Here is a 25,295-nt window from a genome sequence, read left to right as displayed (position 1 = left end):
GACCTCACCGATGTGTTCACACACACACACACACAGAGACACCTGGAAGGCCTGACTCAGTGGTAACTGTGGAACATTCGGGACAGCTTAAGTAGCAACCCAGCCTGTTCATTCCGCAGCGTTTTGTTTTGTTTGCATTCTCTGGGATGTGTGTATACTCGGGCAAAGCCCCGCATTGTGCCTTTTGACGGAGGACCGTGCCCCGAGTCAATGGAGTCAAGCATTGCCCCCCTGACCCGTTCGCAGCCTCTCACAAACACGCGCAAACACACACAAAACGATCGCGAGCAGACGCGCACGACACGTGGACAACCTGAAACAAACACACGCACACAAACACACACACATCCTGCATCAGAAGCCCGGCCAAAGTGAAGGTGTAGTTCCCCCAGTCCAAGACCCCTGTGGAACTGCAGCGCAATCACCACGACGAGCCAGTAGAAGAGAATCCCATTCAGAGACAGAGTTTTTTATTCCACTCGAGATGAAAGGGAAGAGCGACCGCCGTACAGCTCGCTGCAGAGAACACATGTGAGACGGACAGATTCTGCTGACGCGTGAGGCAGAGAAGAAGGGGTTTGTCAAGCAAATAACAAAAAAAAAGGCAACACCGAGCCTGTTAAAACCCTGGCAAACCTCCTCACAGTGCTTGTTCAAGAACCTGAAAGACAAGGCACAGGCTAATATGACAAGAACCCTGCCTCTTTTCTGGCATCTCCACCGTTTCTCCTTTACCTCCATTTTAGCGTCCTCTTTGAGAACGTCTGCTGCAGGATACCACAAAGAAGCCAAACAAAACATAACAGAAGGACCGAGGATGGAAAGGATTGAGGACTTAAAATGGAGCAGAGAGAAGGGGGGGGGGGGGGGAGGGAACCATGGCAGAGAGAAGCTGGATCAGTTGGCTGTGGCGCAGCCGAAAAAAACTGACATGCAAATGTACAGCACATCATGGGTGGTGGCCCTTGAAGAGAGCACACAGAGGCAGCAGTGCTTTTTAATCTCTCTCTCCCTTTCTCTGGCTCTCTCTCTCTGTCTCTCTCTCTCTGGCTCTTTCTATCTGTCTCTTTCTTTCTCTCTCTCTCTCTCTCTCTCTCTCTCTCTCTCTCTCTCTCTCTCTCTCGATCTCTCTGGCTCTCTCTCTCTCTCTCTCTGGCTCTCTCTCTCTCCCTCTCTCTCTCTCTCTCTCTCTCTCTCTCTCTCTCGATCTCTCTGGCTCTCTCTATCTGTCTCTCTCTCTCTGTCTCTCTCTGTCTCTCTCTCTCTGTCTCTCTCCCTGGCTCACTCTCTCTCTCTATCTCTCTCTCACTCTCTCTCTTTATCTCTCTCTCTCTCGATTTCTCTCTTTATCTGGTTCTCTCTTCCTCTCTCTGTCCCTCATTCTTCCTGTCTGTCTCTCCGTCTTTCTTTCTTTCTCTGTCTCTCTCTTTCTCTCGGTCCCTCTGACCTATCCTCTCACAAAGAAGCTAAGCTTTACCTGTTTTCAAACTGTGTCTTGATGGATGTCTATTCCGGGCAGAGGTAATGCTTTTCAGCCTCTTGCAGAAAAGACGGGAGATTAGTGACTCAATGTTTGACGAACTCTTGGCACTGCCAGAGTCAAATGTTTTCATGATGTCGGTCAGATGCATCATCGGGTAAAGTACTCTAAACAGTGCATGCGAAGGAGACACACAAAGCAATGACGTGGGCATAAATCACTGACTGCAGTCCCACTCGCACATTAGAGATGTGAGCGGTCGAAAGCTAGGTTTCAGGTCAGTCCACGACAGGAGACACACATCTCACATAGGGAAACGACAAACACACATGCACAGAAACACACACACACACACACACTCGCACATCCTGAGACAAGGCCGGCCCATACACACTAATCCCCTAATGACAGAGCAGGACTAATAACAGGGGAGACCGATGAAACACCCGTCCCTATTGCATGCACTCACACACGCAACACACAACACACACGCAAAGTGCCTAGGGTTACAAGCCTTTAAAAATATGTCTTTGTTCCAACATCCAGACTTCTTAAAAAGAGAAGAAAGGGCAGTGGGGGTTGGAAGCAGCATTATTGACACAAAGGAATGTGTGCTGGTTTCACAGGCTAACTGCGACCAGACAGGTGAGAGGAGTATACGACGATTTCACAATGGCTACTTTGTGCCTTCAGTGTGTACACGTCTACTAATGTTTGACCCCGAGGGACACAGACAGAGCGAAAAGAAACAAACACTGAACGAATCACAGAAGACAGACTCGCCTGACCTGATGTACGTAACTATCATACTTTTCAAGAAATCAGAGAATGACACTCGGTATCTGCTGCTGTTAGGATGACCGAATGTCCTCCTTGACCTTTAAGAAGGATTCCGAACACCTCACTATTAAACATCAACAGTTTTGAAAACGTGAGGTTTCGCGTTTGGAAAAACTGGCGAACCATGCAGCTGCTTAATTTCTTTCTTCAGTCCCCCCCCCCCCCCTCGCTCCAGTTAATTATTTTCCTCTTCTCTCCGTCGCTTTGTTCCCTGGTACCGTAGACACAGAGAGGAGCATGGCAACGCAGTTCCCCGGTCTCCCCTCTCTTAGAGAGCGAACCCACGCCCTGGCCAAACACTTGAGCCGTGTTTAGCCACAAAACAGTGAAATGTGTCAACAGTGAAAGTGAGGACCGTGTGTTCGACTTATTAGCGCTATTAGCCTGATTGCTTTGTGGCTACTTTTGTCGCTAGCCTTTTGTGAACCCCCCCCCCCGAGAGAAGGAGAGGCATGGGGCAAGAAAGACGAGAGAGAGAGAGAGAGAGAGAAAGAGAGAGAGAGAGAGAGAGAGAGAGAGGGAGATGGGGAGAGGGAGGAGAAGGAGAAATTCTTTTCAAATTCAAATGGGGGGCAGCCAGCCTCTTTTCTTTGTACCTCGCTAGAGTGCCATGATTAGGAGAAGCCCTTCAATTTTTGGTCCCCCCCCCACTCCTTTCTTGCATCTCTCCCGGTAATTGGTCGACGGTAGCCCGTGTAGCTCGATAGTGGTGGTTCCTCTGAGGAATTCCCTGAAAAGGACGCCCCCCCGCCCTCCTTCCCACACCCTCCACCCCTACCACCAAGACATCCCCCTCTCCCATCTCCCCTCCAAGACACCACCTCCGACCCTCTTCATCCCGCCACTTGCTGTCACTCACCCAACAATGGCTGTCACCGGGCCCTGGCCTCTGTATACTAACAGGGGTCCACTGTCAGTCCTCGGTAAATGAGCCCTCCCCAACTCGCCGTCGCTCTCTCGGTCGACTCGCTAATGAACACGGTCTTTGGGGCTGGCTGTTGTCGCTGCCCTCCTTTTTGCCTCCCCGCGTCAAAAGGATTCCTCCGTGAATGGCGGTTCGCGGGGGTCGGCCTCAGTGTCGCTGCGCTGAACCAGGCTCACTTTGTTTCGTACGGGCCTTTTTCCGGAATAAAGGGAGTGTTTATTAAACAGGGCGTAGAGACCTTTTGAGGTTGCGCATCAATGGGAAGGGGGGTTGGATGGGTCGTAACGTGGCGGGGAAGATACGTTCTCGAAAGGGACGGATGAGGGGAAAGGGTTCGGATGGGGTTGATCACTTTTAGGAAATGGCGAGTGTCTAAGTGAAGAATGAGCGGGATGGAAACAGGAGAAGGCGATTAAAAAAACAGAGCTTCGATCACCCTAGGGTTAGGGTTGAAAAAAAAAGAAAAAAGGAGGGATAAGTTGACAGAGCCAAATCTCCTGCGTCTAAACAATGCGAGCGTGTGTGTGTGTGAGAGAGAGAAAGAGTGGTGGGTGTGGTTTTAAGTGTGTCTTTCAAGACGCATGCAGCCTGTGGTCGTTCTTGTGTTGCCAGCAGAGTGGCTCTCTTTTGGTCTGTTCCTTCTTCCTTCTTTTTTTCCTCTCTCTCTCCCTTTGCTCCCCACATCCCCTCTCCCTCTGCTTCCCTCCCACCCTTTCTACGCTAAGGCTCGTAATTACAGAGAGGACAGGATCTGACAACCACCAGGTACCCCTCAGGGGCCGCTGTCTGCAAACCAGGTGTTCCTGTGTGCGCGTTTGCGTGTCTTTTGACATGCCCCCCCCCAAAAAAAACTGTGCCATCACGCCACTTGTATGACTACATGCAGACGTGCGTGTGTGTGTATCAGCGTGAATATGTGCGATCGCGCGTCCGCGGGTCACCTGTTCATCCGTGTGTCGGTGTGCCTGCGAGCCTAGGAAGAGGAAGGGGGATAATGGCATGTGTTTAACTACAACAGAGTGCATTCTGTTCCCCCCCCCCGCCCTTCCCCGCCCCCCCCCCCCCGGCAACCTGTCCCGTCCTCGCTGTCCCCCTCCACAGTTCCAGCATTCCTGACTCACTGCATTGTTTAGTGCATTCAATGAACATGGCTGTATTCAGATCCGGGGGGGGGGGGAGGGTGTGACAGTCTAGCCATGTTGAGTGACTGGAACCCCCCCCCCCCCACACACACACACACACCACACACACTGCGTTGAGGTTCAGCTGCACACACACACTCCCCAGGGGGAAGCTATGAGACCCGTGTGTCACTGACCACTTAGCCTCTGACTGTCACAGGTAATCAAGATTTCAGTTGGCCCCACAACCCATTCTGGGAGCACTTAAGCTAATATGGTCCCCAACGTGTTGGTGTGTGTCTGTGTTTCATCGTGGTACATCCACTCTGAGCCGTGGTGACCAAATTCAACGCGACACATTTTGGCGACGGCTCCGAGATTCATCGCTCGAAAAGCGACGCGGAGCCATAGTGCGTCTCGAACCAGAGTTGGATCGCAGCAACGTATCGCTGAGACGTGTTGGTGCCTGTTCAGCAGCAGTTGAGGCACACGATGTGGACAGCACAGTTTGTTTCAAGTTGACATCGCAAGGGTGGGTAGTCATCATCTCCGCTCTGAACTTCTAGCTACCTGTCCACTTCCCCAAACCATTAGGCTACTCTCGTCTCTTGTTCTTTGTCTGTAATGTTAACATTTATGGATTACCCGCATTCTTCAACCTCTCCCTGACCTTAGTGTGTGTGTGTGTGTGACTCAGGCTGCGGAAACATGTACGTGCGTGTTTACGTGCCTGAGCAGTACTGCTGACATCGATGGCATCGTGTCAGGGCTTTAATGATAGTGTTCAGCTCCTGTCTGAAAAGACTTACGGCTTCCACAGCAGACTCTCACCGTGGTGACGTTGTGTTGCCGGGCACACTGCACAGACACGATGGAGTCATCCTCAAAACCTCAACTGATTTATGATACAAAACCTTCCGAGTGATTTTAAAGAAAGTCAAAGCAGACAGTACTGGAATTCAAACATTTTCCAGAGGAAAGACGTGCCCGTGATCCCCAAGAAGAAATCAACTTCTCTGTCTCCCGCGGAAAAGACTGTTTCGAACAGTGCTTTGTTTTTCCTTTTATGTCTTAATTTCTCTCAAGCACACTCGGTGCATATATTTACATAGCGACAACCACAAAGGAATATTTGTATTCACCAATCACACTTTACAACTCAATGTGAGCCGTCGCCGTCTTTGTGCATTGTGACGTAGCTCGATTCCATCATTGGGAGTTTACAAATGACTCTCCTGCCACAAACAAAAAAATGCAAACAACCAGGTAACAAACACACATCCTGCATTCAGCATCTGCATATGGAAATATCTATGTGTGTGTGTCTGTGTGTGTGAAAGTGTGTCAGTAAGGCTGTTTCATTCAGTATCAAGTCAAACTACCCTTAGGCAAGATTTGGTGATTCATTGGGGGATATACATACACGGACACACTCACACAAACAGGATAACCACAACCTCGACCTGCTCTGATTCACAGCGGTGGCGAGAAGGGAACGTACCCGCACACTCAAGCGTACGTCACTAAACCACTATAAAAAGGTCCCCTGTGATACAAACGAAAATAAATAGGTGCAGGTTTACATGCCCTGCAACGTCTTGCAGGTCATGACCGAACCGTCGACTCACCCTATTTATAACGCAGGCCGTCTCCCTCCGGCAAGCCGTTTTGAAACATCACCCTATTGCTTACACTATCAGGCGTTTTCAACAGCTTCTTTGGCTACGAGCAAAAAACGTGAAACATCGTGTTAAACGCGTCGGCGAGAATGGAGGAAATTGGTGGTGGCGGAGTGCTTTATTTGATAAGATAAGGCCGTCGTGATATTCTTTGATTCGTTCCTTTGTCTCGCCCCAGCTTTGCATGCTCTCTGATGAATCCTCCATGGATCTAACTAATGAGGTAAGGCGCTCTCCCATTAACGAGGCTGATAAGAGCCATATGACAAAGTGCGGACAGGAATACATATGAGGGGCCTCGCTCGGGCCCTCAGGCACAGTGCGCGTGCGTGCGAGTGTGTGCGCGCGTGTTTGCACAATTCACCTGGCGCCTCTCTCTCTTGGACGGATTTTAGCTTCAGGGCTAGCAGCGTGACAGTTGACTGTCAGAGCTCAGAAACCCCGACATATTTAGCACACGACGACACGAAACAGGACTGAAGGAAGATGAGGCCAAGAATATGCCTTGAAGAGTGAGTGCTGATAGCAGAGAGTAACTCGGACTGGACATTTAGGAGGGACAGAAATCAATTGCATATTCAGGTTTGGGTGTGTCTGAAATTAAAAAAAAGAAACAAACTAAAAAGACACAGATGTAGGGCATTTCTTCTAAAACCAATATTGTTTAGTCACCTTAAACTTTAGAAAGACAAAGTGAGAGAGCGAAAGAGAGAGAGCAAGAGCGAGAGAGAGAGAGAGAGAGAGAGAGAGAGGCAAATAGGAGGGACAGACCAACAAAGAACACGGTACACAACCCGTCGAGAGACAAAAAAAGGAAGAGAGAAAGAGGAGGGGAAAAAAAGGAGGAAGAGAGGGAGAGAGAGAGACACCCGCGTACGTATTCCCCGTTCTCCTCTGTTTTTTTCTTTGGCATGCGCGGCGGCCTTGAGTGTCAGTATTTAACATGCCCACCAATAGGGAGCTGTCGTTGCTCACTAGCACCCAGGGACCCTTCTCCCCCTTCCCCCATCTCCCCCCCGTTCCCCTCCTTCTCTGTCTGAGCGTTAGCATTGCCACTCTGCCACCAGCGAGACACATTCATTATAGCTTCACTCCGGCAGCAAGCTAGCTACAGCTCCGGGGCCCTGACCAAATACAGTAGGAAAATAGGATAGCAGCATCATTGTCCTTGGGGAGCGCTGTCTGTTTATGAATACAACACAGAGGAAGCCTGTAGTTTCAATATGATGTACGTGTGTGTGGTTGTGTTGCAAGTACACATTCAACGCACACATAGCGTCCTTCTACAGCAAGACCTTGGATTTACTCTAAACGACACTTTCTGCATCGTTTGGAAGGAAAGATTGAAACAGCTTTAGTGTGTCAGCAACTTACCCCCAAAAAAGTACGGAACCAAATTACGCAAAGTACACAAGGTCAAAAACTCTTGCACATGTACAGTACAACCCCTTATTGACAGGCAAACATACGCGCGCACACACGGACGCACGCGTACACACTGGGGGAGACAATTGGGATACAGGCTTTTTTGACTCACAATGCAAAATCCTGCTTGTTCACTCGATGTCGTGCCCAGAAAGCTCTGGAACTGGGCAGGGAATAAAAGCAGTGAGTTTGAATGGCCAGCTTCAGAAGAGGAAGGCTTAACAGTTCCGTTGTGAATAGCTATTGAGTCGCCCTCCCTAACGGCTGTTGCATTCTGAACGCGCAGCCTTTGATTGAGTCATCAGCTGAACCCATATTGGATCATCTTACAGTGTACTTCGACAATACCATGTCATGATTGTGTTCTAATTAGAGATGGTCGCCTGCCGTTCGCAAACAGCTGTGTCTGGAGTGGTTTGGGTCTAATGTGGGACACATTTTCCACATAAGGGTGGCTTTCAATTCCTCTGTAATGGTTAAAAGTATGCCATAGGGAGAGCCAAAGGACCTTGAGGTTTATGCGGTTTTAATTTCCCTCCCATTTGGTCTTTCTCAAGTCATATAAACAACAACAGCAAACGACTAGCCAGCAAGCCGGACCAAACCAGTGTACACTCGCAAAAACGACACAAAAAGAAACAGTTGATCTCCAATCATACTGACGGTGATTTATGAAGTCATAATTGTCAAGTCAATCATCACCGTTCACTTCTCTGGAATGTCCCCCTTGTACCTGTACCCAGCTTAATAGATGAGTAATTACACTCCTTTCCCCCCCCTCCTTCCTTATTCTCAAGCAGAGCTAAGGAGATCCAGGTGACGAGTTAGCCTGGGGCACCCTAGCTTGGCTGGGCTCAGCTATACTACCGGTTCTCACGTTAGCTCATTAAGGGAATGGAGGGCCTGCTCATGTTTACCTGCCCACACATTAACCATTCAAGTCAGCAGCAAAACAACCAAAGCTGACAGGAATGCAGCCATCTGGGGGTCTTTAGCTTTGAGTGCATGTGGCTGTGTGTGTTTGTGTAGTGGTGATTCACCCACACAGTAGATGCATGCGGGTATGCAAATACACGCACACATACACACCCTCACGACGATCAGAAACGTTGACACACCCTAACTTGGGCATACAGCCTATAATGCAAACAACCTAAAGCAATGCTACAGATAGGCTCACGGCTGATAATCCAAAACGAGGCTGGGTGCCAGACCTCTGTTTCCTCTCTGTCCGTCTCTAACCCCCTGTCCTTCCGTGTCTATCGTTATCTCCCTCTCCCTCCATCTCTGCCTCTCCTTCTCTGTCTTTGAGACAGATTCTCTCCTTCACGCATGGGGTCTTCCTCCCGTTCTCCCTTGGCGTGTGTTAGCTGGCTAACTAACCTGAGCTGAGGGTACGTACGCATGAGCGTGTTGGGAGGGTGTGTGCGTGTGTGTGGAGGGGGGTGCGTCCTTTGGAGGCTTGCCCATCTCTATTCTCCCTCTGGAAGGTTTCACAGCTACACCTTGGCGGCTACCTCTCCCAGAAAATATCTGGAGCCTGACACCAGCGGTTACATCGTTTTTTCATGCTTTACACCATAACCAACTGTAATGGTCTATGATGACAAGCAGCTGCGGGTTAATCATGAGACGAATATATATTTATTTCGGGACTTTGATTTGGCAGATAAATGTGTTTATTTGCTATTTGGCATCATTAACTTTGAGAGTAGAGGAGGAATCATTATTATTTATGGCGATTTTGTATCTCCTCGTCCCAAATGACTTGGCGAAATAAATCATGCCGATTTGTTTCGAGCTGCAAGAGTTTTCTTCGCTAGCTCATCCCACGCCACACTCTTCCAGCAGATCCTTGTCGGCTGCATTCTTAATCGCCACTCAGTTAATTAATCTCACACTCGGCTGCAGTAATAACTTGACTCGTTAGACCTTTTACAAATGAGCCTCGCCTCTTTAGCTTCCTGACGCCTGAGAGAGAGAAGAGAGCGACGAGCGATTTCTGCGTAAAACCCCTACGCCGACGCCACAGAGCAAATGTATGCACGACCTTCCTCAAACGACATTGGTGGGGAAGCCAGGAATACGCCTTGTCCGTTCCTGCTCCTAGTTACCTGTTCCTCAGTCAGCACAATCTCATCACGGGGCCGGACTGGGACCAGTCTATTCCCTGCCCTAATCATGTATTAATGTATTTAACCTATAGCGTAGACATGGCGCGACAGAAGGCCGCGCAGTCGAAAATGCGCCTCTGTGCAATTAAAGGAATTGACGGATGGACGGATCGACTTCCGAGGCGGCGGGAGCCCATATGGCATGGGGCTTTAAGCGGCCCGCTACAATTACATAAAGACCTCTGTGCATTGCGTTGACACACGGAGGACCCTTTGGAACCGCAGCGAGACAGAGAATAAATCACTCTGTACTTAAGCTCAGACACACACTTACCATCTAGCAAGCATCTGCCTGGCACAGGTTGTACATGTAGTAAACGGGTGGGCTTTCCTCTGACTAACCCTGTCTGTTGAAATCATCGGGTGTGCATGCGTGAGTCTACATGTCGTCGCATTTGGCCACACAGCTAGCTTTTACGGTTGTGCTCAGCGGCCAATCACGTGGTCGTTTTTTTTTCTTGCCTCCCTGACCATGTCCCCATATGATAGGCTGCAGACAGTGGGTGTCAGTGGCAGTTGACCTGTGACTCAGGATTCTCACACCCAACAGTGTGATCCAGTCCATCGGAGACGATCTGATGCCCCACTCCTCCTCTCATCCAGCCCACAAGCTGGTGTCCATTAGCCGCTGAATGGGAACATCAATCTACCGCAGAAAGGGACCCGCCATAGACCGGACTGAGGGAGAGGTGTGAGATGTTGGCTGTCACAGGTCGTAGAGGTGGGCGTTCTCTCTCCTCTCTCTTCTCTCTCTGCCTCTCTCTTTCTCTCTCTCTATCTATCTTTCTATCTCTCTCAAACACGAACACACATACACACACCTTCCCTTCGCTCTCCCCCACTCCCTACCTCCCTCCCTCCCTCTCTCTCTCTGTCTCTCTCTCACACACTCTCTCACTCTCTCTCTCTTTCTCTCTCTCTCGCCTTCCTGCCTTTTCTACCTTCCTTCCTGTTAGGGGTGGGGGTGGTGGTGGTGGTGGTGGTGGGGGGGGGGGCAAGTGTGTAGGCTGTGCTGGCTAATATATTATTCATCCTTCATTGATGTGTAACTAAAGCTGGCGGTTAGGGGGGAAGGGACAAGCTGATACCCCCCACAGAAGCCTGGGCCACAAGGCCACCAGGACTTGATTGATTTATATGCTGACACAGACACACAGACACACACACACACACAGTCTGGGCAGGCACAAGCTAAGTGGAAAGCCAGCCGTGTGTGTGTGTGTGTGTTTCAGGACAGAGAAGGTCGTCTGGGGATTTCAACCTGGCCACACCAGTCCAACAGAGGTGCCACTGCAGCTGTGGTCGTATGCACGTCTGTGTGTGCGTGTGTGTGTGTGTGTGTGTTTAGCCTCCAGGCCAACATGAGAGGGCTGCTGAAACAGCTTCAAGCGGCTAGTATGCGAGGAGGGTAGAGGCTGCCAGGCTGGAGGAAAAGTGAGAGGGGGATGAGATGGAGATCAAAACGACAGAAGCTTCTAGAGGGCCAGAGAAACAGGCCTGACAGAGGTCACAGGCTGATGCGGTCATCTTCCATCACCCAGTCAATCTGTGATCTATACATTATCCCCGGTTGTTGTGACTGCTCATGGTTCATGATGCCGGGTCAATATCACCCAATAGGTTCCCAGTCACGTTGGTTGATGTTATAAAATATGACAGCGGTTCACCCCGTGACACAGTGCACATAACATGATCTCATAGAAAAGCCGTGAGGGACAATGGTTTGTGGGATGGATGGGAAGTGTGTTTTTTGAGGAATCTGGTGGCGACGGAGAAGACTTGAATGTTTCTGTTTGCGTTTGCCTCCTTTGAAATTCCGACCTTTTTTTGTTCCACCCTCTCGGTCTGTCAACGAGCGCCAGCCCGTCGCACGCAAACAGAAACACACCCACAACCACACACATACATGTACACACACACACACCTGGAATCTGGTTTGGCAGTGACATACATGATTATAGCCTTCTTGACCACACCCCTTGTTCTTGTCAGTCAGTTTGATCTCATCGCCGGAGCTATATATGAACTCTCCACATTCTGGCCTCTGTCTTCACATAATTCCAGTCACCCGGTCTGGCAAAGGTAAAAAGTTAATATACAACAGTCCCATGTTTATACCTAACCTCATCATTAATGGCACATGGGTTCATGGATCAGCAAGTCTACAGCCACACAAATATACACAGAAAATGCCGGGCTACTTTTCTCTCAGCGAGGAATCCATAATACATCTTGGATTCAATATTTACCAGGCAACAGGACCTATGGATTTACTGCAACACACCACTTAAAACTATGGTTAAAACTATAGTTTTAAGTCGTGTAAAAATCCACTTCTACTTTCTATCTACTGGTAGTGTGAGTTAGGTGGGGTTAGGATGAGAAGATTCTCTCCAGACCACAGGGTGTGGAACCGCTTGATTCGTCATAGGTCCTGACCCCAAACTAGCTGGAGAGGCCAGAAAACTAATGAGGCCCAAAGTGCCGGGGCAGTAAATCTGACTCAGGACCTGTGTTTATGGCTTCCCAAACCACACCACACAAGGCCATGGTGGACAGACTCGCTGTCCCTGCAAAGTGACTTCACCCAACCAAATGGCCAGGGTCAGTATGTTTCTGGGCAGTGCTGAAGTATTGACATTCATGCACGGGTGAAACAGAACCGACAAGACTGGATCTATGTCGGTTGTAAGCTTGGAAGGCGATATTTCACAGATATTTCCTCTCAAAAACAGTGTCTATTTTAAATGATGGCAGATTACTCATTAACCGTTTTGGCCTCAAGGAAGATGTAAATACTTCACCAACCGGAAGAGGGTCTTATTATTTCATTTCAATCGTATTCTTAAATTTAATTTCCACAAATCTGTGGCTGTACCAAGTCGGAAGATCTCTTAGATGTCTCGAACTTCAATCAAGATGGTGAAACAGATGGAAATTGAGTGGTGGGCATCCCATGAGAGGACTTTCATGCTGAAACGCTCCAACATAACCCCAGACGAGGAGCTGAGAGTGTAGAGTCAAGGTCAGAAAAGGATTATGGTTTCGTTTGCAGAAGATAGCATGTGGTTGGCAGTCAACAGTTATAGCGTATGGATCGCCCTAAGTGCACAGCCATTACTAATGGACTAATTAGGGGGACCAAGTGGTCTCTACCTTACCGATCGAAGCAAAGATTCATGAATAAGTAAGTGTCGAGGCGGCTCGGTCGCTTAATTAACAAAGCGGAAAAATGTGTCAGTCTCTAGAGACCCCTCCCCCCCCAGTCCCATTTTTAGGTTGGGGGCTATCAACAGTTACCTCCCAATCCCGCCTGACCATCATTGATTGATGGATAGCCAAATTGAATCTCTAATCATCACCACCCTTTTAGCCATAGGTGCCCTGGGGACTCGCAGAAGGGCCAAAGTAGCTTCGGGGGGGTCATGTTTTAGAATCCCGCTTTTGACACCATCGGCGTAAACATCGACCCCCTCATTCTGACACCGTCTCCATCTGTCCGGGGGTCATTTGACCCCTCTGTGTTGCTTCCACGTGCTTTCATGTCCCGGCCAATTGTTTTCACACGTCTCGTGTGTCTGGGGCCCCAAACACCTCCCATGCCTCGCCCAGAGACACCCTGCACCACCTAAAGCAACATATTCAGTTACGGTCCAACCAAAGTCATCGTACGTTCCCCCATTTTTTTTTCCCTTTTGTACTCGTCGTTTCTGTATCGTCAGAACTGACAAACCATCCAGGAACCAGGTGTTACTGGTAAGCGCTGAGAAGATGAAACAGGAGCTCGTGTCAAACCTGTCATGTAGGTGTCAGCTCTTGAACCCTGCTTATTTTACATACAGGAGCGTCAGTTAGCCTTGACGGGAAAACAATGTCGTAGTGGAGGGCGGGGGGACCGGTCTCACCTTGCGCGCCGAACCGCCACAGACTCCTCTCAAGTCCCCACACAATAGGGAAAGTCTTGTGACAGTCAGCCCTTATCAATGGATGGACACAACAAGGGGTCTGGCGGCATTAAATAGCCCTGTCTCCCAGCTGCCTGCCAACCACTGCCAGGAGGTTGATATCGGCAGGGCAGATAAGAGGGCAGGGGAAAATAATACCACAATTAGGACCTCTACTGTACCTCAGATAAGGCCGTATCGTGCGATAGTGGATTGAAGAAGATCAGCGAGGGGAAAGACGGGGGAGAAGGGGGAGAAGGGGCCCGGAGGAAAGAGTGGAGGACGGCAATGGGGAAACGAGAGGGTGGGAAGGAGAGCGAGAGAGTGACAGGGAGGTGAAACAAGGGAAAGTAAACAGAGGACAGAAAGGGAGGCTTTGTCTGCGTTGGGTAGTTCAAAGCCCACCTGTTTGGATGGGAATCGGTGGACCTTAGGGTTCTTCCTCTTTGGCAAACCACAGCGCCAAGCTGTCTGCCCTGCCCTTCTCCTCTCTCAGGACCTCGTGGCTGCCCACAGACAAGCCTGTAGTGTCATGTTTACTCGCTAAATTGCGGCGGAAGGGCTGCAGTTCTACGTTCCCTTGAAGGAAACCACCTTACAATTTATTGGACGATATAACCTAGGCTATAACTGGCCTAGGTTATATTAGAAGGTAAACATTGTTTTCCAGGTATATGTTCTCTCTCTGCTTATTTTGCCAACAGGAATCTTGATGAGGTCTGACAGTTATTTTATGATCCATGGTTGAAATCATAAAAAAGTATGAAACATATACATAAAGTGACAATTTAACTTCATAATTGCATTAGATAACTATTTACGCCTACTACTTCTCTTTCTCCTTGTTCTCTCTTGTTTTCATTCACCCTGACATCTCAGAGATATGTTGTGTTGAAATTGTGGCATAGTGTTGTCATTGATCGGCACCTGGTTGCTTGTCAGATTTATTAAAATCCCTGCCAGATTCCTTCCAGTCTGCATCAGAGCCCAGCCGTTTCATCTGAGAGCTGTGTGTGTGTGTGTGTTAGAGAGAGAGACAGAGAGAAAGAGAGAGAAAGAGAAAGAAAGAGATAAAGAGAGAAAAAGAGACATATAGAGAGACAGAGAGAATAATGGACATTTCTTCTTCTCAGGCATCTCTAGATGAAGCTAGTCAATCAGGAGATGTTGAGGATAGATACGTGGCAACCGTCCAAGAAAGAAGGGCAAAAATCAATCTCTTCTGCCGGTCCCACCTCCCCACACCCACCCTCCCTCCAAACTCACTCATTTTCCCCCAGATCCCCCAATCTCTCATGACCCACTCTGTCCTCTTTGTCATTTCTCTCATCGCCTTTTGAAATGAACCGGCTGGCCAATAGTGAAACCAAGTGGCTTTTGGAAACGAGCTCCTTCCCTCATTCTCTGTCTCAAACACGCACACACATATACACACACCTTCCCATTGCCCTCTCCCTCTCCCCCCCCCCCCCTCTCTCTCTCTCTCTCTCTCTTTCTCTTTCTCTCTCTCTCTCTCTCTCTCCTCCCTCTCTCTGCTGGTTCAGGTTCCGGGGGGCTTCAATAACTGATAAGCCCTCAGACTGAGGCTCAGTGGGGAACTGGAGCGCAGCGGAGAACTGACCCACACAATCACACATCTTTCCCTGGCACTGGCTAAAACCAGGGAAGGGGAGGGGGAGCAGATAATGCCTGGAGAAAAGACCAACTCTGGGGGTGATCAACCCCTCACAACCCGGTCACTTGTTATCTACAACCTCCATGCCTGTGGGTGGAAGGCTGGTTGCGGGCAGGGCAAGATGTGGTAGGGTGTGGCGGGGTAGTACATGCTAGCTCCGTGTGTCCTCTGATGAGAAACGTGTCCGTCTCTCGCGCTCTCTCTCTCTCTCTATGCCCCTCGCTTTTGCTCTTTCTCACTCACTCTCGCTCTCTCTCTGTCTGTTTCCCCAGCCTCTGATGTGGTATGAAAACACCATATTCATCTTACGAGGAGGAGTAATGAGGAGTCTTTGAACTGTCTGCGTGCTTCTCGTCGGTGCCTCACATCCCCCCTCCTCCACTCCCCCACGAGGGTAGAGAGAGCAGCTGATCGATGGGCCCTGACAGGCCAAAATGAATGGATCCATCTGATTGATTCATTAGGAATCGGGGATGAGATCTGGGCTTTGACCCTTGCCAAGTAGGAGGAGGAGGCATATGTGTGTGTGTGTGTGTGTGTGTATTTGTACGCATGTGTGTATGTGTGTAGGACATAGGGGGTGTAGTGGGGGGTCTTAAGGGTGTGAGAGGGGAAAGAGAAGCTGTTTGCAGCCTCACTGAGCACAGAGGGAGGGGGTCAACACATTTGTCCGGCCTTTTTCAAGTCCCTCGTTGCAATTAGTTACTCCCCGCTCTCGACTTCACACACAATCTTTTATGACTTCCTGTCGTGACACGTCCAAAATCAAATCCCTGCTCTTAAGGCTCGGGCCTATGATAGATTTTCTTATACAAGTAAATAAACACAGGGCAGCTGGTAGATCATTCATTCACTGCATGATTACTGGCTGTTCCGGATAGCAAATCCAACAAGAGACTTATAAATAAATAAGGAATACAAGCCGTCTTAAGGGCCTTAAGGGAGATAAGTTAAGGAATACGAGTTGTTTCAGATTCATTTATCATGCCTATTGCCTTGGATTGCGTGAAGCATCTCATTCATCTCCTTCCCCAAAGTGAAAGCGCATGGCAGAGTTGAGCATTTGAAAACAGTCTCCCACTACAGTCACTCACTGTGGAGGGTGAACTTGGTACTGCCCTGGAGGGCTTTAACATTCCCCCTCCTTCTACACACACACACACACACACATCCACAAAGACAGCCAGACACACAAAAACAACACACCAAACACACCAGCTCCTCTGGAACCCTGTCTCGCCAAATTGGAAGTCAAGACAACTCAGTGGTAAAAAAAAAACGACCTAACACTTTAGTCTGACACCAGGACATTTGCTGTGGTGAACAAAGGTTTGGTCATAAAGAAGACACAAAGACACCGGTTGGTCATTTGTACTCCTCTCATTGTCTCAAGCATGCTTTTAATGCTCGTATTTTGTGTGGTGTTGTGACTTTACTTTCATACTTAGCAAAGGTTAGAGAAATGCTATCCACAGCTGGCATCGACTGCAGGAGACCCCAGCACGGAACCATGGGGATTATGCAAATGACACGGCAAAAGGTCGCATGATTGTTGCTATTGCCACCGAACTGTTGCACATTCTTTACATGCCGCCTCCCTTAGTGGAAAAAAGAATGAAAGAGAGAGAAACACAGTTTAAGTCATTGTGGGTAAATTCAGTCCAGGAGTGGCGGGGAGGGGTGAGGGGGGTGAGGGGCACGGTTTGAGTCTGCTCCCGTTCAGCAGAAGACAAAAAGGGAAGAAAAAAATTTGCGCTGTGGAGGGAAGCCTTTTCTTTGGCACTTTGCTGTTTGAAGTGTAGATTAAATGCAGGTGGAGGGTGTTTTAACACAGGAGAGAAAGAGAGAGAGAGAGTGAGAGAGAGAGAGAGAGAGAGAGAGAGAGAGAGAGAGAGAGAGAGAGAGAGAGAGAGAGAGAGAGATTGAAAGAGAGACAAGGAGTATGGCAAGAGAGAGTGTTTTAGTAGCCAAAGTAACTCTACTCCCACGCCATGAATACACACACACTCATACACCGTCACCTCACTTCACACTGTCCATAATCAAAGTGGACGTTCACACCTGGCACCTTAACTATGACTTCTGAAGTTCCCTTCAAGGCCCCCTATCACACCTCGTCCTCTTCACGACAGCAATTTGAAAAATAGCAAAAGTTGTTTGGCCAGCCTTACAAGCCATCTCCTGGAACAGCCAAGTGCCCAGAGCTAAGCATTTACCTACAAATTCAAGTCCCAATAGTCAGACATTTCTTCCCTTCTATCTTTCAAACAACAAGACTTCGGAAAGCTAAAACCCGGTAGTGGCCATTTGACTGTCCTTCAGGCACACTAGTCTAAATGACCATTCGCTCTGACAGAATATTTACTGACGAATATCAAAGATCCTATTCTGCTCCATCGACAAAATTTGTTTCAAGAGCCTATACCTCGTAAAAAATGTTTTTATAGAAAAATAGAAAACATTGCCGAGCCTGTAAACGGATCAAACCGGCATGTGGGGAGAAGCCCACAAGGCGCTTGCCCCAGCCTCCCCTTCGCCCACGCTCCCGAGAAACTCTCCCCAAGCCGTGTAATAGACGTGGCATACCCATAAAATACGTTAGTCATCTCCCAGGAGCGCACCAGACCCTACATGTGAATAGCACATTGGCCGTGAGACTGCTGGCAAGGCCCAAAGCGCATTTCTGCTTCAGTTGGTGCCCTTGCGTGACTGTTTATGTATGTCAACGAGCAGGAGTGGCAGACTAGTGTGTGTTTCCTGTTAAACACACATTGGCTTCCCTTTTCGGCTTATTTTTATTAGGCCCTGGAAAGGATAACCCCGAGGGCTTGATTGTGTTGAGACGGCTATTGTCTGTGAGTAATCGGCCTGAATTAGTCAAGAGGGCTTGTTTTGACCCTTACACAAAAGTCAAAGTGAGTCGGTCACTGTCGGTGAAGGGCTCAGTGGGCCCCAGCAGTTATGAACCGGTCTTTGTGGGCAAATGGTCATTTCAACTGCTTTATGGACATCCGCAGTAGAAGGGTCCATTAACAAGCTGATGGCTATAAATATTATGTCAAGCAATGCAGCCAATTAATACAGTTGAGTGGGACGACAACAAATTAAAACACGTCATTCTTGGCCAAGTGCGAGCAGCACACCCACCTATGCTTAAACACACACACACAGACACACACACACACAATGACTTTGACGTGCAGTGTGGAAGCTGTATGTTTTAAAAGTGAATTCAAAAATTCCAAACCAGACCAGTTATTCTATCTTAAACAAAAGAGGTGACAGGAATTCACTTTGCCTGGTACCACTGTAAAACTACCAGCGCCTGTAGTTTAGTTGCTGGTGACTGTTTGGGTGGCTTACACCGTCTCTGTCGTCCAAGGTGGTTGGCAAGGGTTACGCAGACGGGCCCGAAAAAGCAGCGCCACCCATCTCGCTGTCTCCCTCTAGACGGAAAGCAAGCCCAAACGTCTCTCTCACTCTCTCTCTCTCTCTCTCTCTCTCTCTCTCTCTCTCTCTCTCTCTCTCTCTCTCTCTCTCTCTGTCTGTCTCTCTGTCTCTCTGTCTCTCTTTCTTTCAATCCCTCTCATTCTCTCTCTACCTCCCTCCCCATGGTTCTGCTTGGCTGCCCGTAGACAGGACCAATGGGGATTTGGCAGTGGGCAGGCCCAGACACATTCACCTCCCTCCTTTGGCGTTCTCTCGAGCGGGTGTCAAAGACCTGCTATTCTACAAGACCTTCCATTAGCTGCCAGGAGGACAGCGCTGAGGACAAGGGGGGATTGCCTGAAGGAACACACACAGACTTGCTAAACACAGACTTTAGCCATTCTTGTTGGAGTCCAAAGCACTCCTGTGTCCATTAGCCATCTATTTATTTCACAGTCACAAAGCTTGCATCCAGCTCTGCTGTTGTTTAGAACGTTCTGGAAAGAAGAAGAAAACACATTCACAACTTCAGTACTGCACATACCTATGTGAGCAGGTCAGCTAAGTCTCATCCTCAACATGTTTTGGTGTGTGTGTGTGACAGACGTTTTCTCAGGAGGAGCAGAGAGCTCGCTGCTTTACGCGAGTCGTACCAGCAAACTGCACATGAGTGCTCCACAGTCCCATAGCATCTATAAGCCTGTCAGCTCCACTCAGAACTCCCCCTGTTCCAACCCTCCCACCCCCATCAACCTTCCAACTGCATCCCTCCCTCCCACCCACCAACCCCCACCTCCCCTCTGAGCTCCTTACGCCAATCTGAACCAAAGACACTGTACATCTGCTCAACATAGCCTCTCCTTAGCATGTGACCTTTCAACCGGCTGGGGCCCTATACTGATTCGGGGGGGGAAGAAAAAATAAAATGTATTTCTTTCTTTTAACAAGATATATGTTTATGTATAAATTGCATGTTCTTTTGCAATAATATTCAATAGCTCATGATTAATTAATTTTATCTTAATAGGGTCTAGTTTAATTTAAGATCCAAGCATTCCTAGCATAATCCTTGTTATTAAAGTCGCTGCATATAATTACAACATATTTCCTGCATAAAATAAATGTAGGCTATATATGTATTATTATTATCATTATTATTATTATTATTATTATTATTATTGTTATTATTATTATTATTAAGTAGTATTATTGTTTCATGCTCTTTGGATAATTAATGTTAGTACTAGTAATAAAATTCTCACAATACGATAATTTGCGGGATCATTAACCTTTAGGATTTGGATGTGTGTGCACAGACTGAAAGCTGTAGGTCTACACAAAATAGTGTATGGATTTTGTAGTTGGTCTTGAACAGATACAAAATGAATCAATGTCAAACAAAACATTAAAATGGTAAATTCGTAATGTACTTGAGGTGCAATTAGTTGATAATTTCCTATTTCAGTCGCAGATCGTAAAGCCAGTGAGTGTACCGCAGACAACATGCTCCTACGTGGCAGTTTGATAGGCCCTTCCACCAGACTATTTTCTTCTAACCCACCATTAATACATTTCCATATGAATTGGTAATTGCAGCACTTTAGCGTTTCATTCTCTGATCGGCTGCAATAAAGCCTTAGTAGGCTAATAGATTGTTTCGCTACAGGGACTGGTCCCAAGTCACAAGCAGACATTTTGCTCTAGTGGAATGGACTTAAACAGAACAGTTTCCAGTCATCTATTAGGTGCGCCATATCGATTCCGATACTATGGAGGAGTTTTCATAATATAGGAGCGATAAATAACTGATACTAAAATAGTTTGAGAATGCAAGAACTGTCGTAAGTTGTGTTTTACTTGTATAGAACTTCTTTGCTCGTAGTCTGTGTTTTAATTGTCATGCAATGGAAAAGTGCAGATGACACTACCCAACGCCTAACTTCGGGTTTAACGTTTTATCGTTTGTTATTATTGTATTTCAGTGTCACTTTATTTTGTGTCTTTGGATTTTATCAAAATAATCAAAATCGAAATAAAATCGAGTATCATCTCCTTTAATAGGCTAATTATTCTGTTGTCGGCCTATCACAAGGCTAAAGGTGGCGGAAGTTCTCTTTTTTTTTCTTTTCTGGCTTCAATGAATTCTTCTATTTAGCAAAATCGGGGATACGCCTCTTTGCCACCCAGTTTTGACTCAGCTCTTAAATAGGGTTTTCCTGTTGAAGTTAACCTCGGATCTAATAGTTTCTTTTGTCCATTGAATATAGACCATTATCTCCGATGTGAGTGAAAGCATTTGCCTTGGAAAGAAATGCAAAATAGTTACTCCGTTGACGGCTTGAACCACGTGGTCAGTAAACTAGAGACCGGTAACCTATAGACCTAATGGTACACAGTGAAATCTCTGTCAATTCTGCAACGGGCCTTTTTGTATACACAGGGTTATCCTACTACACTGACACCATGGCCTTATGCAACACAGCGCCAATACTGCCGGACAAAATGGCCCCCGCTGCTTTCCCAAAGAAGACCATATGATGATGAGAGCGAAAAAAAGGAGAGAATGACAGAGTGAGAAACCGTGATAGGCTATTCGCCAACTGAAAAACAGGGACGGGAACAGGCCCACCAAGACGTTAACTCGCTTGCAGTAAAAACATAAACTGCTTCAGACCCATGAATTGTGCCTAGACTCTCAAGACGACAAATAGCCCACAAATAGCAAAGCGCAGACAAACTGATTGGTTTGGAACTCAGAATATACAAGACCGGTAGTCATCAGTTTTGCAAGAAATAATCAGAATATTCCCACAAAGCAGTGCATGTAAACAGCTGATATCATGTGATGCTCTTTCCGCTGACCCATATGACTGCATAATTAAGCCCTATATTTTAGAAATAGGCCTTGTAATGGGATATTTGATATTTGACAATAAACACCCAAGTAGTGTTTTGCTGCTGTTTTAGGCCTAAGAGGTCAAATAGTGTTGTGTGTTCTGCGCACTTCAAACAGACCAGCGTCAATCATAAACAAAATTTACTATGCAGAAAGATGAACTTATCCTTGTCGCCTATAGGCCAACACTGAAATGCAGTTGACCGAATCTACGTTTTTTTACACAATGTCCGAGACAATAACTATTTAGTAGCTCTATAAGGCCCTAAAAAGATGCAACGGTGAATGGACACGCGTCCAGTTGCATGAAAGTGTATTCTTTTAATAATCAAATATTGCGTTCATTAGCTTATTATTGCTATTACCATATTATATCCAAACTACCAAACTGCAATATTTGACCAAATAGACGGGGCTACTGTGTCCATAGCTTTTCCCTGGAACATCATGACAGTTTGCATGTTTGCACCATCACGTTTTATAACAACCAAACAGGTTTCTCCAATTCCTCATCACAAGTACGCTATGACATTCAAACATTCATTATTTCAAAAATTAGGCCACCCAAATAGCCCTGAAGGGTATCCAGTAGGCTAGTCTCATCAGGAATGGTTCATGTGCCATGAATAATGTAACATTCCATGGAATCATGAACGTGGATACTTAGGCCTAGTCTAGGGCCTATCAAAACTACATACATAAGGATTTCATATTCTTGTGTGTCCAAACCGTGCAATTATTGTTAACAGATCAAATTTTTCGAAAGAGTACTGTGGGGGAAAGAATAGCATTAAACTGTTAGTAACGGCCCTTGCTCGGACCTTATGGCCGTGTATTGTTCCCCGGGTGGGCGCTTTGCCTTTGCCCACATCACCATAAACTGTAGTATCTCTCTGAGAAGTCTCCGAGGCGTGTCATAAATCACCTAGCCATATTAAAAGCTTAGCTTCAACCAGGCCAGCAAGGAAATTTATGATATCACTTACGTTGGGAATAGATTGTTAGAACGAAATACATTCAACTTAAGCCAAAAGCTGTAACACAAAGTTCTACGCTGGGCCCGAGATCTCAACTTTAACGTCTCTGAATAATTACTCGTCTACACTGAGGCAGACCTTTTCCATAACTAAATGTGTTTCATGTTATGTGAACAAGTTATTTTACAGGACATAGGCTACACTACATAAGATACTGCGTCAATGACATGAGCTTTATCAGGAGAACTGATAGCAAACACCGATGAAATAACAAAGCTTATCAGATAAGCTTTACATTATTTTGACCCTCGGTTGGAGTCGTGCTTTATTCTTCACCGCTATGCCAAGGGTCTTTAACAAGCAGAGAAACACTATACAACTAGGCCTATATGAAAACATTTTAATCTTAGAAGTGAAATAAGTTAGTCTTTTGTTCGTATCTGAATAATTACACTGCTACCAAGCAAGACCCGTTGAATAGTATGCTATCAAGTTGAATCGAATTGAAACATCCTAAATATCTGTGTAATTTAAGTTAACAAAAATGTTAAACAACATGCAAAACAAGTGAAAAAAAGCTCTAGGAGAGAGCGCGTTGAAACAGTGGCACACTGTCCTACTTCTAGTGGTAACTGCAACACAAGCCAACCGAGAAGCTTGTATTATGATATATAGGCTACAAGCAGAGGATTAAGCCACATGTTAAAATTCAAGTTCTTCAGTAAACACAAAACATTGAAACAATGTAATTCACAAGAAAGTGTGAAATATCACAGTTATTATGTAAAAAAAAAAAAAATATATATATATATATAATTAATTACATCCAGCTTTTAAAGCCTATTTTCACGTTACAATCTTTCAAATAAACAGTGACAACTTGCTTCGCCGTTGCGCCAGGGTTTGTATATAGTCCTACAGCATACAAAAAAAAGTTAAAAAATAATTAACAGTTGCCTACGTTGAAATTAATTTGTTTGTGAATAATAAGGAGACCAATTTGTGAATAATGAAACCCATTAAATGATTCGGGTAGAGCATAGCCTGTATCAAAAGTGTCTATCCGGTATTACATTATTATTTATTGAATTAGAACGGCGACAATAGCTGGACCATTTGTCAACTTCATTCTATACTTTTGCGAAACCCGAAAAAGGCGAGCAGCTGACTTAAGAGAAAGTACTGTAGTTGAGTCTGGGGCTTCGCTCGCGCTGCCTGGGAGACCAGCGGAGCTGCAATCTACGTAAAGCTCAGACTCCCTGTTGAGATACAGTGTTGCGCTAATTTCCTTAAGGCAATAATGAAAATGCAGCCAACAAGGGAGAAGGAACGATCTTAAATATAAGAATACACATCGATTGGCCAATGACTAGTACGCATATGCATAACAAACGTATAAATGCGTATTGAGGACCTTTGGCATGGACTTCTGCGCAAAGCTATACGATTAGCCTACTCGTCCTATATGTTTGAAATATGAGAATGAATTGAGGTTTGAAATGTGTTAAGTATTCGTTGAAAATGCCTTATTGTAGAATTTAGCGGATACACGTTTCACGGGCTGTGACCAATTTAGATGTTATTCAAACAGACAGGTCTACTCCAAATTACGCGCAGTGTTGACTGACCTTAACAGAGCATAATGATCTCGAACTACGCAACCATATGAGGCTGGGGAACAGCACCAAATTCAAAAAAACGCTAAATAAACTACGATCAAAAATGTAAGTAGAAATGTGGCTTACCTTCAACGGCCGACACCATCGGCAGCATAAGGCTGCACAGAACCAGAAAGTAATCCATTGTCATAATGCACTCAGCACGGACATGAAACTAGACCCACGGGAGAGAGGGATGGAGGGGGGAATACAATCCGAAGTGTTCCGACGCTCCACGCACCCAGTCCCAGCTGCGTCAAGCCCCAAAACCCAGAGTTACCTCCATAAAACAGCAGCGAAAACGGTAATATGTGGAGGTCTGAAGGACGATAGCGCAGGTTGAGGCTTCTCTGCTTGTTCAATAATTTCCGTGCCGGAGAACAGCGAACTTGCACAAATCCTCCAGTCAGTCTGTACCTCGCATTTGCCAAATCAACCCGAAGACAAATTGTTCAGCTGTAGGCAACCGTTTAAAGCATATCTCCAGTAAGAATTCGTGTACAAACGAAATGGAAATATAGGTCCGTTTCACTGAGTTCGTTGGGAATGGTCCAAATACTTTTTCTGTAGTCAAGATGTATGGATTCCCCGCACTTCTTCTGTCATAACCATAATGTTGTCCAGTTATGCATGTTCACGCGTACATACAAACATGATAAAGTGTACTTCCCGAAAAAGTCGCCTTGGTTTATATATTGTAGGTCCCTGAGCGAATTATCGGCGTGTCTGTGGAAAGCTTATGCTCCGCTCGGTGTGTGCAATGGAATGACGAACGGTTGTGCAGGAACAAGGGAAGAGTGAACGAGAGACGCGGGGCACAGGAGGAGGGGTTATGGTTAAAGCAGCTGTCACTCTTTCATACGGTCACACCCCCGCAACTAGCTTGGAAAGCCGCTGCTCCAGGGCCACAGCCTTTATCGGGATTCCCAGCCCGGGCTAGACACGGCCGTTTCAATGGGGGCATAGCGCCCCCCTGCGGGATGCGCCACAGACATTTCTGAACTAAAAGACGAAGTTTATGATCAGTTTTGTAAATATGTTTGAAACATTTCACTGATTTCTATGCTTTGCC

General features: G+C 46.8%; 1 protein-coding gene across 4 annotated transcripts in view; it reads right to left on the bottom strand.

Moving 5' to 3' along the window:
- The window catches only part of ephb3b (eph receptor B3b), a 52,504-nt gene extending 27,532 nt beyond the window's left edge, over positions 1-24,972 (bottom strand). For all 4 annotated transcript variants that reach the window (XM_084675539.1, XM_084675541.1, XM_084675540.1 and 1 more), the window contains exon 1: positions 24,311-24,972. In XM_084675539.1, the coding sequence (XP_084531665.1) occupies positions 24,311-24,374 (64 nt within the window). In that variant the 5' untranslated portion in view covers positions 24,375-24,972. The remainder of the gene's footprint in view (positions 1-24,310) is intronic.
- Positions 24,973-25,295: the final 323 nt, after the last annotated feature.

The sequence above is a fragment of the Hypomesus nipponensis genome, chromosome 16 (genome assembly GCF_054491055.1).
Source record: "Hypomesus nipponensis isolate SF chromosome 16, ASM5449105v1, whole genome shotgun sequence".
Taxonomy (NCBI): Eukaryota; Metazoa; Chordata; class Actinopteri; order Osmeriformes; family Osmeridae; genus Hypomesus; species Hypomesus nipponensis.
The sequence above is the reverse complement of the archived record's forward strand: the minus strand, read 5'-3'. Positions and strand labels throughout refer to the sequence as shown.